We start from the raw sequence: 16,902 nt of genomic DNA, 5'->3' as shown, positions 1-16,902 counted from the left end.
GCCATTTACTCTCTCCGCCGTTAAATCAAAGTCAACTGGGTCTGTAACTGGATTCGATAATTCACAGAGCACAAGAGCAAGCTGGTAGCACATGCTGGAGAGTCTAATGTTCTCACTGCCTTCAGTTTGGGGTTGGTTGTAACTACATTCTACGTATTTCCTATCAAGCAGTTACTGTGCATAATTAGATATCAGCCCCATTTTCAGTCACAATATGTCAATCTTCATGTCTAATTGTTGATAAAGCATTATTGAATGGTTTTATTTAGGTGTTTTTTTTTCCAGGTAGCAAAGACATCACATTTAACCTCTCAACACAAATTGCATGAGTGATTGGAAACACTTGAATTATGCTGAGCTGAATTATAGTACAAAAGAGAAGTACAAAATTTTAAAAGTATTGTTAGTAGGTGTTATAGTTACACCCTTGTCGTACTTTTTTCTAATCTTAAAGGCATGAAATAAAGTGAATAAACTAAATGTAGCAACCTCAAAAGTGTCCCAGTTCTTGCCTTTTATAACAAGAACATGTGTGGCTGGTGTATAAATACCAGCATAGAGTCAATGTTGGGAGCAGTTGTTATTGAAAACACACCTGGCAGCAATATGGGAGGCATTTTTATTAATTTTTATTTTGAAACAACTGTCTGTATTTAGAAGAATTACATTACTTAACAATCACCTCATGTACAAGGTATGTGTCATTCAAATATCTGAGGAGAATTTTGAAATTTATGGGAATATTTGATGACCTTTATGAAACATAATGCATAATATACAATATTGCTTAATACAGTATATCGCTACTGCACGAAAAATGAAGTTAAATTGGGAACAACTGAGGTTCTCCAAACAGATCACTAGAATATCACATTAACCACACATTTTTATGGAACGCAGTTCACAGGATTTTAAGTCACTTTCAGCCTTGCAGCTGTACTTTGAAGGTTTTACAGATGCATCTCAGGGGACATCAATGAAACATTTTCGAGTGTCAATTTTTTTTGTAATTATCAAAAACACTGCCTTTAGAATATTGAATGTATGCAAGGTCTTTTAGCCATTCTGAAATCTTCTGGCACACAATGTATTATAAAAACAACACCTGCAAATACAATCTTGATTTTGACTTCAGAATTAGAACATAAAGGTGATATGGAAAACCTATTTCAGGAGCCACTTATGAAATAAACAATGGCCGTGTGAAATGATCTAATATTTGTTTCAGTATCCTCAATCCTTCGAGGAAGAAGATAAAAATTTTGCATGGGGAATTGTGTTCCCAAAATAACAATCACAAAATCTTTTCTAAACAACACAATCAATGCTGTCCTGCCTTCCCCATTGTTTAACTTTCTTGTCCATATCTAAGATATCTCTGTGCATGTGCTTATCTTTGACCTTCAGATTGTAGCTTTGTCGCTGCTTCCTTTTAGATCACAGATGACCTTCAAAGAGATATCATTAAACCCTGACCCACTTGATGATCTGCTCATGTGGAATGCATATGCTGAATTGCAGTGGCTTTCACAGTAGGGGTGAAGTGAAGTACTTACAAAAATTCAAGTTGACACGCTTTATCAAATGTGGAAAGATGAAGACAAAACAGCTGCTATTGCTGTCGTAAGCAATCTGCCCGTGATTGAATAAAAGTGTCAAGAAAAGGGCTGCTTGATGGTCTTTTGTTCTCTCCCATCCAGCTTGATGTTAGTTTGAGCTGTCAGGAAGGAATCACAGCTGTGTGATTTATCAATACACTAAGTGACCTTGTAGTTCTGCTGGTGGTGTATTAGAAGACAGCGCCCCCAAATGAAAGACAAGCTAACTACTTGGAAAATGTCTCTTTAGGAAATTCTTGTGTATGGGGAATTTAACAAGTAGAGACTCACGTTCACAAACTTAAAAATGAATTCATATAAATTAATTTAACCTATAATCAGGTCCTTAGAGCAAAAAGATTGTGGTCAACAATCTTAAAAATTTGTTTTCCAAAAGGCCCCAAACAAATTGTGTATTGGAGAGGAACAAGGAGAAAGACATTTATAGAAGTGAATGGGTGATATGTGTGAGAGAACAGAGTGGTTATTGAAATTTCTGGATAATTACTGGCTGTACAGTTTAATGACATAAAAGGTGAAAGTCTGTGATCCCAGTACACAACCACAGCTGGACTGAAGGACAGAGAGATATTACAAACAAATATCTCTCTGTCCTTCATTGAAACTCATATAAATAAGATGTATTTATTTAAACCAATTATTCTATTTTTATTCATAACTATTATTTTAGATACAGTATATTAGAAAATATATGTGATTTTTGTTAACACTAACATATCACTATCATTTTAAATGCCTGTATTCAGAACTGAACGTACTAGAAATATACAAAATCTATTTTAGAGGTTGAAGAGGTGAAATGATTAGATTGTAACATCTAATGCTGCGTCACAACTCTCACTTTCAATATAAACCTTTAGAAGGAACAAAAGGGCACATACTGTAGAGCCTAGAAGTACAACACACCTCAGGATCTAACAGCCGTAGGAATAAGAAACACTTAAAAATTAGAACTACTTAAAATTTTCAGGCTGTCGAAAAACTTTTCCTGGACCTCCATAAAGCTCCGACTAATGTAATCAATGTTAGTGAAAGACGAAATCCGTCAGAGAGTGAGTCCCTCAAATCCCCATGAACTGAATTCGCATTCATCAAGTATCACAGACCCAACTATTCTAAGGGTTTTGGTAACTCCGTGATTATGCTGGTAGTATGGTGTACCAGAGAGAGCCTTGAACGAGATGCCAGTCCAGAGCAAGGCATACAGGCACACAGAGGCAGTTCAGAGACTCCGGCAACCTCATCAGTGTAACTTGGGAAGGCAGGAGAAAACGGGAAACTTTAGAGAAGACCAAAGAGAACATGAAGAAAGCATATGAATGTTCCTTAAGAGTGGATATTTTTAATAATCAATACTATGATGTATTCAAAATACATTTCTTTGGATCATATTAATTTACATCTAAAATGTAAAGAAATTTACAGTTTGAAAATTGAATCATAGTACCAATTTACAGTGTGCTGGACATTGAATATTAAATATACATATACAGAATTCCAATTTCAAATATTTCAAATATTTTCTTTCTGTTTTCCATAAATACTTCCTTATCTCTATGGGGATGGTTTAGGTGTATAGAACATAATTGATCTTATTTTAATCAAATCTAAACAAACTTTAATATTTAAATATTCATAAACCATTCATAGATTAACTATTAAATATTACATTAAGATGTTGATTTTCACCAGGTAGTCTGTGATACCCCCACAAATAACCTCATTCTGCTTAGTCTAATTGCTTTCTATTTATGCCAACATTAACATTCAACTCTTATTTAGACATTACTGAGTGAAATTAAGTATTTGGTGAAGAATATAAAATAATGAGGCATAAGTTCACCTGTTTAAAACATAATTGCTTCAAAACATAATAATTTATGTACAAATACATTAATTACTACATACAGGTATACAACATATTGTTTGTATGTGCAATAAATATATGAAGACAAAATTTAAAAAAAAAACTTTCATGTTGCTTTAGTGTACATAAATATTCCAAACATTTTCAAAGTCCAATCAATACATAATGACTTCAGGGATTTCACATAATTACAAATAGCTTGTAGGTATATCCTGCGAATTCCCAGAGTTAGTAAATTATATTTGCCCTACAGTCCCAATTTATTTTATCTGACCAATGGTTTTAATCTTGAAAGTCTAATGCCTTCTAATGGGATATCTGGCATTTTCTTTTAACTTTGTGAATTCTGTACATTCTGGAATTTTGAACCAGTTCTCCTCAGAAACTTTAAAAATCAATGAAAAAGATTAATAATACAAATGTGAGCAACTGCATTGCTGTTAGGTAACATTGAAAACCCTGGCATTAACTTAGAACTTAGCTTAGAAATTCATGGATAGCCTTACATAATGTGCGCTGGTAGTTTTAAACTAAAAAGATTAACATTTTTGTGAAATAGGTGAGCATAACAAACTGTAAAGCAAAAGCTTTACAGTTGTAAAGCAAAAATAAAGCAAAAATAAGACTACAATTTAACAAATTACCATGTTTGTAAGCTTCTAGCTTGGCTTATGAAACTGGCCTAATATTAGGTTTGGAAAATTCATTACATTTAATATCTTAGTTTATTATACCTTATTAAGCTTATTTTCCTTTAATGAATGCAATTACTGATTGTTGTCCAAGTAAGATATAGATATGTAACTCAATATTTTATGTTATGTTACCTTTTTACAAGTTTTTGTCCTGTTGAAGTTTGAGTCAAGTTTTTTTCAAGATATGACATCTCTTAATCCAATCTAATTGATATAAAGATATGATATGAAGCTTCATAAAACAACTAAGGTACATAGATTTAAACATGCTGCATAGGAAATTATTTCTAGCAACACTGCTTAAATATTCTCTTTTAAAGATACCTTTGTTGTTATAAGCTGCACCAATGAAACCTAATTAATTTCCCCAGTTTCTTGCAAAGAATGCAGAACACGTACTAATAAAAATTGCCTTTAAAATATCCCATTGATTGGCAGGCCTGCTTTTCAAGGGACGTTGATCTCTTTAATCCTGAAGGTGCCCCTTTGTTTGGACTTCATTGACTTCAGAACCATGAACAAAACCCCAGCTGATTTTCATTAAAAACTCAAGCATCTGATCAAAAAGCATTTAATATTTAGATAATAGTCTTGAACATGTAGTTTCTTTTGTTTATTAGATCTGATATTCAGTGTGGAATTAATAAAAAAACTTCAAAGGCTCTGGGTTTCAGTACTGAATTATTTTTCTTTTTGAAAAAATTCATGCATTTTATTGTTTCTATCAATACTTCCTCAGATAATGGTACAATAGTAAGGAACCAATGAAAACAAAGACTGGCACGTTTTCATTTTCTAGAATGCTAGAAAATATTTCAATTTATTTCAGACTTGTTGCCTAACAAGATTATTATTGTAAAATGCTAGCAGAGTCAGTACTCTATATTTTAATGTCAGAGTTCTGTATATTTACTGTTTGATTCAGTAGTAGCTTTTACTAACAGTACATTAGAGAAGTTTGTTTCAAAATGAAAGGTATTTGAAATAAGAGCATACTCTAAGTGTGTTTCCAAAATAATCACATCACTGGCAGAGTTTCATTACAGTATGAAAGGCTATTCAGAGTTATCCAAATGATCAAAGTAAAAAGGAGTTCACCGAGCGTTTTTTCAGTGATTACAGTATGCATACAGGTTGCCTACTGATGAAAGATAGTTTTAGACTTCCTACATCGCATGAATTGTCAGGATTTTACAAGTCATACTCCAAGAAAAATAACCTGCTGCCCAAAGACAGCCATAAAGAAAATGTATAAAGCTGGTTAGAAAACAGTTGTACTAAGTGGGAGAAAATAAAGTCAGTGGAACATGAAAGAGATGTATCAAAATATTTGTTTTTAAAGCAGTGGAAATGTTGTGATGCGGTGGTCAATGAAGTTAATCCTATTTATACAGCACAATGAGATCAAATTTGTCCTTATGAGATTGAAAGATTGATCTTATATAACTTACACGTTTAATAATATGAAATACATTTATAGTAATTCCATCTGTTGTAAAAATTATTTTGTCCCAATAAAACAGAATTGTGATATATTTCACAAAACTTGTTTTGGCTTATTGGATAATTTAAGACTCCATAAACATGTGATTAATATTAACTATAACCAAAAAGTTACACCAAAGAATCTTTAATACATTTCATTTATCACATTTATTAGGATTTACCTGGACTACTAAACATTAACTTTGTTATGATTTTATCATACTCTTATCCAAATCAGTCAATATTTAGTCAGCAACTTTAGTCCAACTTTTATGCCAGCAACACATGGATTTAAAATATTTGAAGCAGATCATACCTCAGTTACAGAGTATCATGAATAAGGCAGTGAAGTGTCGATGAACTTTGTTCACCAGTAGCACAAACAGAAAACAGAACTGGACCAAGAATTGAACCTTGAAGGTCTTGCATACGGCCATTGACACAGTTTTAACTAAATTAAATGTATTAGTAAGATAAGAACCCGAACAAAACATTACCTGGAAATCCCACAAATATTTCAGGGGTATCAATTAAAAAGAATGATTGATATTGTCAAAACATTGTCCATCCAGGAGAATGTATACTGATGGCAAACAGGTCTTAACAGGACAATAACAAAGCTTTTGCCACCTGAATCCGAACTATGCATCCGCTTTCTAACAGCTTTATCCAGTACAGGGTCACAGGAAAGCCAGAGCCTGTCCTGGAAATCACCTGAAGCAAAGTGCGGTACATGTAATATTTTAGTGTTTGGTGTTAACACTCCTGGCTGTGAAAATGACAGCTCTGGTTGTAAGGTCAAGGCTGACAAAAACCCCCTCACGTGTGAGGAATGAACTAGGGAGGCAGCCGCAATAGTGAGGATGCGGTGGAGGGAGGGGGGCTGGAAAAGATGTGCACACAGAGGTGATCTGCAGATGAAGTATTTATGCAGAAGAGAGCAGAAGTGCGATACTACCAAATGACCTCCCAGTCTTGTGTTTAACAGCTCTATTTAGTACTAGTACCAACTGGATTACAAGTTTGACAAGGTGAAATATGAAAAATTTCAAAAAACTTTTGCACAAAAAAATCATGTATAGCTAATAAAATATAAACATTCATGTAAATAAAAACCTGGGGCCCTTTGTTACCCCAGACTTATTTTTAGAATTTCCAGTTTATCTTTCTTGGAGGGTAAATTTAAAACACTTGTATTCCATGTAATGCATAAGATAAAATATTCAGGGTTGGGTGAATTGGTGTACAGTATATTCTCACTCCTTCACAGAGATTTACCATGTAATAGACACATGTAAGATATTAGAAACTCCTGAGGGAAAGAGCTGCTGCTCTCAGTCACCTGACCAGTGACTGGGAGACAATTGGTCAGGTGACAGCTTAAAAAGCAGGAAAATGAGGTTCGTTGCGTCAGTCAGTTGGAGAGATATCTGCCCTCTGGAGGCAAAATTTACGAGTTTGGAGAGTTTGGAAATTTTTTGAAGAGTCTCAGGGAGGAGCTGGGTTTTGAAAAGAGTCTGGAACAAACCTAGCTCTTTGAAGTCTGTAAGCAGCAAAGTTGCCTGGCAAAATAATCAGGTATTGAAGAAGTCAGGAGCTCAAAAAACATCCAGGCTCTTGTTTGATTGATGTTTTTTTTCTTTGCACTGTAAATAAATTGCAGTGTTTTTGTTTTTAAACTAATGGCCGTGTATTGGTGTATCTGTTGTCCTGGACCTGCCTGTTTTAAAAGATCCTTATGGCACACCCAGTGGGATGTGACAATATCCATTGCAACCACATCCTCTTAAAACACACCATACCACTGAAAGATGTTCTTTATAATTATAACTGAATGTATTATAAGCATTTTAACAAAATTTCAAAACCTTATTAAAATGGTACCATGAATATACATTATTCTCTTCTGTTACCATAAAACCAGCCATTAACCATGAAATTTAATTTGTAATTCTAGATTATTTGGTCTCAGACATGCCAAGTGTTGAACATTATTGAAATCTGAAGTAAAACATGAAAAACAAAAGTAAAGAAAAAATGCTTATTGAGCATCAATACTCCAATATTCAAAGCATTACATCTATAGAGAATGCTTTCTTTTTGTGTAATACAAAATAAACATGTTACTTAATACCATTATCGATGTAGTCAAAGGATCTGTAGAGAAAAATTGCACTTTCATGAAAAATACAAAGCCAATATTAATCTTAATTTGTCTGTGTTAAATTGTGACTGTGAGGGTAAAATATTCATGGAAAAGTCAATACTGCATTGTAATTTCACATGACACTAATGAAATGACACAAATGACAATTTATTTTTGTTTACTTGTCTGCCCTTTAATGGATTGATAAATTTTATTAGAATAGAAAACAAGAACAGTGCATACTAGGCATATTTTGTAAAACAATTCTGATTGATTTTTCCTCTGCATTCCTTGGGTAAAAGAGAACAATAATCAATCTCTTTAGACTGATTTTGTCCTCATATTGTTTTAATAACCCCTTCATTTTTAGTAGGTAAGCATATCTCTTAGACACAGTAACAAATCAGAAAAGAGTGAAAGGTTGAATTTACTACATCTTACAAAACAGTTTACATACTATTCCTTTCAGGATAAATTTTAAGTGATAAGCCAAGGATTTATAACACAAGTAATCTGTTGCCATTGGGAACCTATTATATTATTCAAGTACGAAAAGAGTTGTATTCTAAGGATCTAAAGTATCTTTGGAAAAGAATAATCTAGTTTTCTTTTTTCCATAGTTCGAGTGTTTGTTTTGTAATTGTTTTCTCCTTTGTCTTTGTAATGCAGCAGGATTCTCTTTTATTGTTTCTGAGTGTGCAGAGCTCTTCAGAAAACTTAATACCACTTGAGAAGATAATGTTGTGGCTAAGAGCTCATTAATGTGTTATTCAACTGCTAAATAAAATAGATGTGGGGAAAAAGCCCTACCAACAACAGAAACTCTGCTTTGCTTTCAGCATTGTATGAATGCTTCCATATGTGCAGTACATACAATGTTAATGACAAAAACAATGTTTTTCTCTGTATCCCATCATAAGAATAGTGTCACATGTTCGCAGCTTCCATGATTACCAATAAAGTGCAAATTTTTAAAAAGACAGGTTACAAATGAGAGGAGGCCATTGGGCTCATCTAGTCATTTCAGTAGTTGGTAGCTACTGTAATTGATGCAACGATCTCATGCAGCTGTATCCTTAAAGAAACTAGAGTATCAGCTTCAACAAGATGGTTGGGCAGCCACACCCCCACAGCCCACTGGACCAATCTTTCTTGTGAGGAGGATATTTACAATAATTACACCACTGAAAAGTTTTAATAGTATAAATAGTAATTCCAGGATTTTCTCAAATTTTCTTCCACTCTGTTGTTAAAAGTCACTTAATCTTCAAAATATTTTACGACCACAGTGCATTTTGCTTGTACCCTCAGAAGCTAGTACTTCTTGAGCTTTCTTGTTCTGTCAATCCCTTGAAGATCTTCCAACATTACAAAACTGAAATCTTTAAAAAAATCAAAGGTTTGCATGTAATCTTCACAGTCGCATTATACAATATTCACCCAAAGCCAGTTTTATCTGTATACTGTATGTTTTAACTGTAGCATGTTTAAATCAAATGACATGACAGATATTTTGGCTTTATTCCTGTGGTGTTAAATCACATTTCAGGCTAATTGGCAGCTATTATTCTGAATTATAAACATGTAGCTTTAACAAGCTGCCTTGTAAGGCCGTGTATAACAATTTGCTATTCGTTGTCTGTTAGAGAAGGGTTGTGACGAGCATTCAGATACAGTATGCCCTTGCTATAAAGATTTTTTGATAGAATTTTGAGAGGCACAAAGGAAAAAAGAATAAAAAGAATAAAAGTTCTAGTTTCCAAGATTTCTGTTTTAATTAGTGATTTCCAAAAAATAGATTTATTACCAGTTACACAGTGAATATGTATAAAAATATGTCAGTATGTAGTGGTATTAAGTGAGAAGGAAATCAGTGGGAGAACAGGGGTGTTAAGTCATGTTAAACAGTAGGCAGACAATTTAACTTCATGTTAAAAAACATGAGGTCAATTTGCAGACTGCAGGGTGCATTTTTGTGATTTTTCTTGTTTTATCTTGTGTGTACACAGTTCAGGTGAGGTTAACTACACCACACATGTATATATTTGCATTTTGATATTTATTTACATAAACCAAATAGCTTCCAAGAAATACCAGAAAAAAAAAACTATTATTTGTAATAGAATTTGATATGACAGGAAATTGCATTATATTGATAATGGGCACTTTATAGTCCTGCTACCTACAACCAGGACCCTAAGGTTCATGTGCATTCCATGGAAGATCAGCGATGGAGAGGTCAAGTTTCCCCTGTCTGTTTTATTATTTCAGTTTTTACTTTTTTTTTAAACAAGGCACAGATTGTTTGAGGCAGAAAACACCTGTAAGGTGCAAGCCACAGAACAACTCACTTTGACAGACTCCCTCGTTTTAGTCAAAAGGCAATTATTTCTACATATGATAGGGGACTGTCAGCTTCAAACAGACAACATTCTTCAGGCAGATTAGCCCAAATTATGTTTTATTATGTTGGCTTGCTTGGGTGGATTGAACTCTATCTAGTCCCTGCACCAGCGGAATTCAAGACAAGGCTATCACAGTAATGTTTGTGGCATGTTTGGAGTTCCTATGATATTGAGCTCCCTTTATGAAAGAGCTTCAAAAAGTCTAAGATAAAAAGTCAGCTCAATGCTGATGCTGGCTATCATTCAGCAATGATATCCATTTTATCACTGTTTTTGTGCCTGTAGAGAGATTAAATTAAACAGTCTGAACAAATGCATTACATGTGATATTACTCAATATCAAACTGAAGCAGAGGCAAGGAGCCCAGCACAGTTTAAGGATCAAAGGAACAAGAGAGAAAAGGAAGAAATATTAGAAGAGAAAAAATATAATCACCTCAATAACGAAGCAAGGCATTTTCATTTAGAATGCTTTGTACTCTAATAATAGCTTAGAAAATTTAAACTGATGAATGCATCTCAAGTTAATTAAATTGTTTTTATTAAATTAACACATTATACAGAGCAGTGTTCTCCCTAGAGTAAGCTTGGCCTCATCTGGAGATATTCTGCAAACAAACAGGAATCACTTTCCATAACAATAATGTATTTATAGTATTCAACAAGTTAAGATTACAAATATTAAGTATTTTAACAAAATAAGTATTTTTATCAAATTTGATGAATTTGCTAGGTCATCAAAACCAATGTAGTCAAAGAAAATCTTGTCAAACTGTCCTTTGGTTTCAGCAATAAGGACAAGTGATATTTAAAGTAAAAGACCATAAATATCACTAACATAATATTACAGTTTTTACGTGAACTGTAATAAATGTGCAGTCTTATATAGAAGAAAAATGCAATAATTCAAAAATGTTATGCTTACTACATTTTAACAAAAAAATAGGTTAAAAACTAAATGCTTGTGTGAACACAATAATCCATATAATTTCTTGATAAATATACTTCACAAGAAAAGCAGGTTTCCTGACCAGCTTTCTGGGTCACTCTTTAAAAGTCAAGAATCTGTCAATAAGAAGCTAATTGCCTCACTAATAGAAAGAGTAAACGGCATAAAATAGCAGCACAAAAATTCAGATAAAAGGGAGGCAAATGTCCCAATCTAATAACATACATGCATGCATAAGAGGAGATGATTTGACCATTAAGTGAATCTAAAATTGCACCTCATGATTTATTGATGTAGCAGTTTGGAGTTAATCTTCTGGCTGGGAATCCTGTTCTACATTCACACAACTCCTTCTGTATCCTCTAGGATTTTTAATTCATCTCCTTTGATCCAGACTAAAGAAATTTAGTTGTCTGGACATGTAAAATGTCTGTATAGACCTATCCCTGAAGACCAAGACATAATTTCTGTTGCCCTTCTTTTAACTCGAAGGCTATTGTTTTGTGGTATGGTGAGCAAAACTGAACACAGTATTCTTAAATGAGGTCTTACTAAAGTGATCTAAACCTTACGAACAGCTCCCCAGGAATCCACACTTCCTTGAGAACATAGACAAATCTATACGTACAACCTTATCACTCTTATTAGCTTCCTGCAACTCCTAATTACTCATAAAATATGCTTAATGTACTGTATGTCCTGACTTGCTATATGACTTGCTATACTTGCCACATAAGCACCTATCACTGCTAAAATCAATTTGCGTGATTGCACGACATGACTGTCTTTCTGCAATTCCCTCTAGAACAAATTTGAATTTATTGTACATATATTAAAGCGGTTTTTAATTATATTAGCATTTCTTTTTAAGATGGAAAACAGGACCCTGCCAAAATGCTTGAAACTGAAATCACATCAAGCGTATCAATAAATCAGAAATCGGTTATGAAACAACCCATGGTGGGATGAATCATGAATCAAAACATCTGCAGTAACAAAAACAAAGTAACAAAAACCAATAGGAAACCTACAAAACATCAACTTTGGGAACAACCCCTTTACAATGGGATCTGGGTTTTCTGCTCATACATTGGGAACTCTTACCTGATTGAAGGGAACTTTAATGCAGTTTTGCATTTTAATGAAGGGAACATATTGCAGCCTATAATGGCACACAGCAATTTTAGGCTAAGATCACAAAGTTTCATATTTTCACAAGCACAACAACAACGGTCCATTTGACAAGTCAGCAAAAGACCAATTAAAATGCAAGAATGGTCAAGGCAATTAATTTACCTGTCAAAATTATAATCGCTGATCTGAGGAATGCTGCGTTTTGCCAGAGAGATCTGAATGGAGTCAGATGCCAAGTATGTAAGATGTCAAAAAAGACAGAGGAAAACACTTAGGAGACAGATGCTGATAAGTCAAAGCTAAAAAAGTTTGTATGTTTTCATGTAGCCACAGGATGGCATATAGGGTACCTAACGTAAGTGTTTGGACATACTTTTCTTCCAACGCTTTCCTTTTATCCAATATATGATGTGTCTCCTTATAAATATCCACATTTTTTAAAATTATCTTAAAGTAATACTTAACATAATTGGTATTTTTTTTCCTTAGAATGTTTTGTACAGTTTGTACACAGGGCTAATATTTGTTAACTACTGTAGTTGCAGTAACTGCATCGCCCACAAGACACCACCTCCTTGTATTGGAGGAAACATGTTCACCCATCAGTTTTGCAGAAATCATAGCAGATGTATATACATGCAAACAGGTGGTTTGGAACTCCTCAACCCCCCGATTATATTGTTTTTACGTTAATTATTATTAAACTTTATCCTGTATATTGAAATGTTTTAAACTGTAAATAATAAAGTACTACCATAAATGGAGGTACATTCTATTTTAAGGTTCAGATGAATGTCATCTGGCACAAATGTTGTAATTCAGTTTAACGCCGTCTTACAGTAAAAGCTCAATTCTGCTAACGGCTTGCTAGCTGACAGTGAGCTTGCTCCACCCTGTGGTGTTTCTCTTTACTGCTTTCTTAGATTCCTGAAATGCAGAGCAAATTTCAAAATCAAACTGGTCTCTATTCAGAGAACAGAGCTCAATTATATTTTTCTTTATACCAGTAAACCAAACTTATCCATAACAACTGCCCCCACTATTAAAAACAAAAAGATGGGTACCAAATCTTATTTTATTTTATTGGGCAAGCTCATTATTTTGTACTCCATACAAAACTGAAAGAAAACCTGATAAGTACGTTTGTAATTCTCCAAATCACAGCATACATACACATGGTTCCACAACCCCTTCGCAAAAAGAAAATCCAATCACCGATTTAAGAAATGAAAATATTTTATATGTTAAATTAAAAAATCAATTAAATCACAAAGTTATGGCATAAAATACATTTAAAGAATTCTTAATACTGTGCTGCAGGAAGACCCACAACATATTAATGTGAAATTTCACAAACAATGTTAAAACAGATTAAGAAACAGTCCAAGTGAAACAAAAAAACAGTTGAAGAAGACATTATTTCAGACATGATTATAATTGTACTGAAGTACTTCTAGTATAAATACCTTGAGAGTATCAGATTAAGCCTGCAGCGTTCTGTAGATAAAGAATGTAGAACTTTGTTCTACAAAACTGTAACCCTTTTATATGTGAACAAAGAATTCTTTATGAAGACATATCTTCCCCAGCTCTGTGGTTCCATCTTGTCGAAAACGTTTGTTCAAACAAGAGCATCTTGGTCTTTCTTAGCTTGTGCTGTTTTCAGAAGTCTGTAGAAAGAATGTAAAAAATAGAAAACATTAAACATTAGTAAAGCCACAACAAAAACTTCTGAGGTCCATCTTATCACATTATACATGCAGATCTGGAAACTTTTCATTTAAAATAATTTCGGAAAATGGCTTTTTACACAAGTATCTCTACAGACAACTTTGGATTTGTTTTGCATGTTATGACAATAAAAAAACAATTGAAAGCATTTTCTTGGTATTTGGAAAGCCCAATACACAAAAACAAACATCTGTTATTTTGCGTTCATGTATTTATGACTCCAATTACAGACAAGTTTTCTTCTGAAATGCCACTTTACATCACCAGGTTAAAATTAAACACTATTTAAATCTGATTTTAAATAGGCTACAGTCATTAAATTACGATTTAAATCAGTGAGTTGAGTTAAATATTTAAATCAGCCAACCTTGACCTCTAGCATAAAAGCTGTATACTTCAAGAATTAATTTGTCTCAAACAAAATACATTACCATACATTTGTGTTCTTTATAATTGATTACAGACTTAGAACAAATATCATAAGGACTAAAATAATTAATGGTAAGAAGGTCTAAGGGATTTTGTGTTTTAACTTGCTATGATAGCAGTAAACAAAGCTGCAGAGCAGTGGAAGTGTACAAATCCGGTCTATCCATATCAGAAGAGAACTATGCTATGGCTGACAGTCAATACAGATGAGGCCAAGTATCAGTGAATCCCAGGGTTCACTGGACTGCTCCAGTACTGTCAAGTTACTTTATTCTCAACATGAAAACTTTTTGAAGTTGGAATCTGAACTCAGTTCCAAGGGGGTGATCAAATCACTCTGCTAACACAGGAGTTATTCAGGAAGATCACAACTCCTCAAATATGCCTTGAGACAAAGCATATTTACATAGTAATAGAAGCTGAATTTGATTTTCCTTACAGATCTATAACTGTTGGAAGTCTCGAGTCTTAACTTCAGCATACAGTCACTTTCAGCCACAGAAAAAAATAAAATCATTAAACTCCTGATTACAGTAACAGACAGTAAAGACAACAGAATTTAAAGACAACAGAAAATAAGTTACATCTACTTTTAGATAATATTTCTGCAATGTGTAGAAGGCTTATCTTGTTCAAGTATTCCAACTGTGACCGATACCATTTTTATAAGAAGGATCCCATATCCTGAAGCAAAAAAAACAAACCAGTTTCTTTGAACCCAGAAAGAAAAACATTGGCTTGTACCTTTAGTGCATCAGAAGCTTTACGGAGCTCTTTTATAACTGAAGAGAGTGCCTCAGGATTGATTCCTTGTTCACACAGGCGAACACAGATAGAAAGAGATTCCATGTCCAAGCCTGTATTAAGAAGCCTTGATATCTCTAGAAGAACTAAGAATAAACTTGTTAGTTAGGATGTGCAACATTATTTCCATCATTATTTCTGCTATGTTATTTTACTTATTGCTCCTTTGATTCTTTAGGTTTGTGTGTGTAAAACCAGCAGAAAAATCCAAGAAAGATTACAATGCCCATTTTTAATCCATGCTGAGAAGAGAAGAAAAGAAATGCAAAGTTTTGGTTGTGGAGCCTTCTTCGGGTATGAAGAACACCTGAAGAAGGCTCCACAGCTGAAACTTTGTGTTTCTTTTCAGCTGGAATAAGCCTTTACTTGTTCCTTTACTTTACTTGTCCCTACTTGAACAAATGAAAATTTCTCAAGCAAATGTTAAAATAAAAAAACATTCCAAGAACTTCAGTTTTCATCAGACCATTCCTGAATGACAATTCCTGCTTTTTTTAAGCCCGACATCCATACAATCTTAAATTCTGATCTACCATCAACTCTACAAAATCACTAAATAAGACTCCAATTGACATGTATTTTGTTCGGTTTGAGGCCAGGTTAGGTTTCATCTAAGGAATGCATCTAGCAGTTTCTTGAAAAAAGCCAGTGTATTGGCATCAACAACATGGACAAACACAACTTTAAGTATCTTACCACTGAGCTACTGCACTTTAATTTTTATACAGTAGAGCTTAAATCAAGGCTTCTGCTCTCAAACTTTAAATTGTGATCTTTCAGCTCTTAATTCCAATCTTCATTTGTGCTTGACTGTCAGGCTGGTGATCTGGTCTTATTCACTGTGGGAATGGACTACACGCTACTAGGCTACCTTCCTTCCTGTGTGGTATCCGCACCACTCTAGCTTAAATATGACTATTCATGTGGTTTGCATTGCACTTCCAACTTGCACTAGTCGTATTCTTCATTTCAATTTAACTCACTATATGTAAATGATTTTACCTAATACTTTTACCATATACTGTACAAATCCCTCTGAGTACACCTACACAATAATAGTTATACTGCACATAAAACCAGGATTTAGTCATACTTTGTATATAACAGAAAAAACATTATTTAAGCGTTACTAACCTATAAAGTCCCGTCAAGTTTCGAATGGTATTACTTTTTTAAAATACAGGACATTAAAATCGAGTAACAACGACGACAAAACGTAAATAGCCCAATAGGCGCAGTCACCCGCAGCGGGAACACTGGCGCGGATTATATTATTACTAATCAACGAGTTGTTAAATTGGATAAACAAAGGTAACATCGAATCAGTTTCATTAACAAAAATGAACGTCCGATCACGTAAACCACGAAAATCACAATAAAATACAGTGTTTCTCACCGTCCATCGTTTCCCGCACAGCGTTCAGATTAGCAGCGCTTGCCATGTTTACAGTGCTCTGGCTCATTTTAAATTGCTACCCGATAAACGTGAACTTGAGTTCATGTAGGAAAAAAATCAAACACAATTAAATCCTTGTAATTTTCTGTTTTATACAATCTATATTAGCTGTTCTTATAAAACAATTTCGTTCAGAAATTTGTATTAATATCATTAGTGTCACTATTGTATGTAATAAAGTT

The 16,902-nt window shown here is 33.8% G+C and overlaps 1 protein-coding gene across 1 annotated transcript; it reads right to left on the bottom strand.

Moving 5' to 3' along the window:
- Positions 1 to 13,365: 13,365 nt before the first annotated feature.
- Positions 13,366 to 16,899, bottom strand: mzt1 (mitotic spindle organizing protein 1). The gene is made up of 3 exons (XM_088914827.1): positions 16,661 to 16,899; positions 15,205 to 15,350; positions 13,366 to 13,970 (listed from the first exon to the last, which is right to left on the bottom strand). Exons 1-3 carry the CDS (start codon positions 16,725 to 16,727, stop codon positions 13,947 to 13,949), a joined length of 237 nt encoding a protein of 78 aa, XP_088770953.1. The 5' UTR covers positions 16,728 to 16,899; the 3' UTR covers positions 13,366 to 13,946.
- Between the last annotated feature and the right edge of the window lie 3 nt (positions 16,900 to 16,902).

The sequence above is a fragment of the Atractosteus spatula genome, chromosome 4 (genome assembly GCF_055471065.1).
Source record: "Atractosteus spatula isolate fAtrSpa1 chromosome 4, fAtrSpa1.hap1, whole genome shotgun sequence".
Taxonomy (NCBI): Eukaryota; Metazoa; Chordata; class Actinopteri; order Semionotiformes; family Lepisosteidae; genus Atractosteus; species Atractosteus spatula.
Note: the sequence above shows the minus strand (reverse complement) of the source record. Positions and strands in the feature narration are given on the sequence as shown.

Bases quoted from the DNA above. Each gene is read 5' to 3' on its own strand.
- mzt1 (XM_088914827.1), bottom strand. From the start codon at position 16,727: ATGAGCCAGAGCACTGTAAACATGGCAAGCGCTGCTAATCTGAACGCT. The intron at 15,351-16,660 runs GTGAGAAACACT...GTTTATTCTTAG, and splicing joins TGTGCGGGAAACGATGGACG to TTCTTCTAGAGATATCAAGG. The intron at 13,971-15,204 runs GTACAAGCCAAT...TTCTTTCTACAG, and splicing joins AAGCTTCTGATGCACTAAAG to ACTTCTGAAAACAGCACAAG.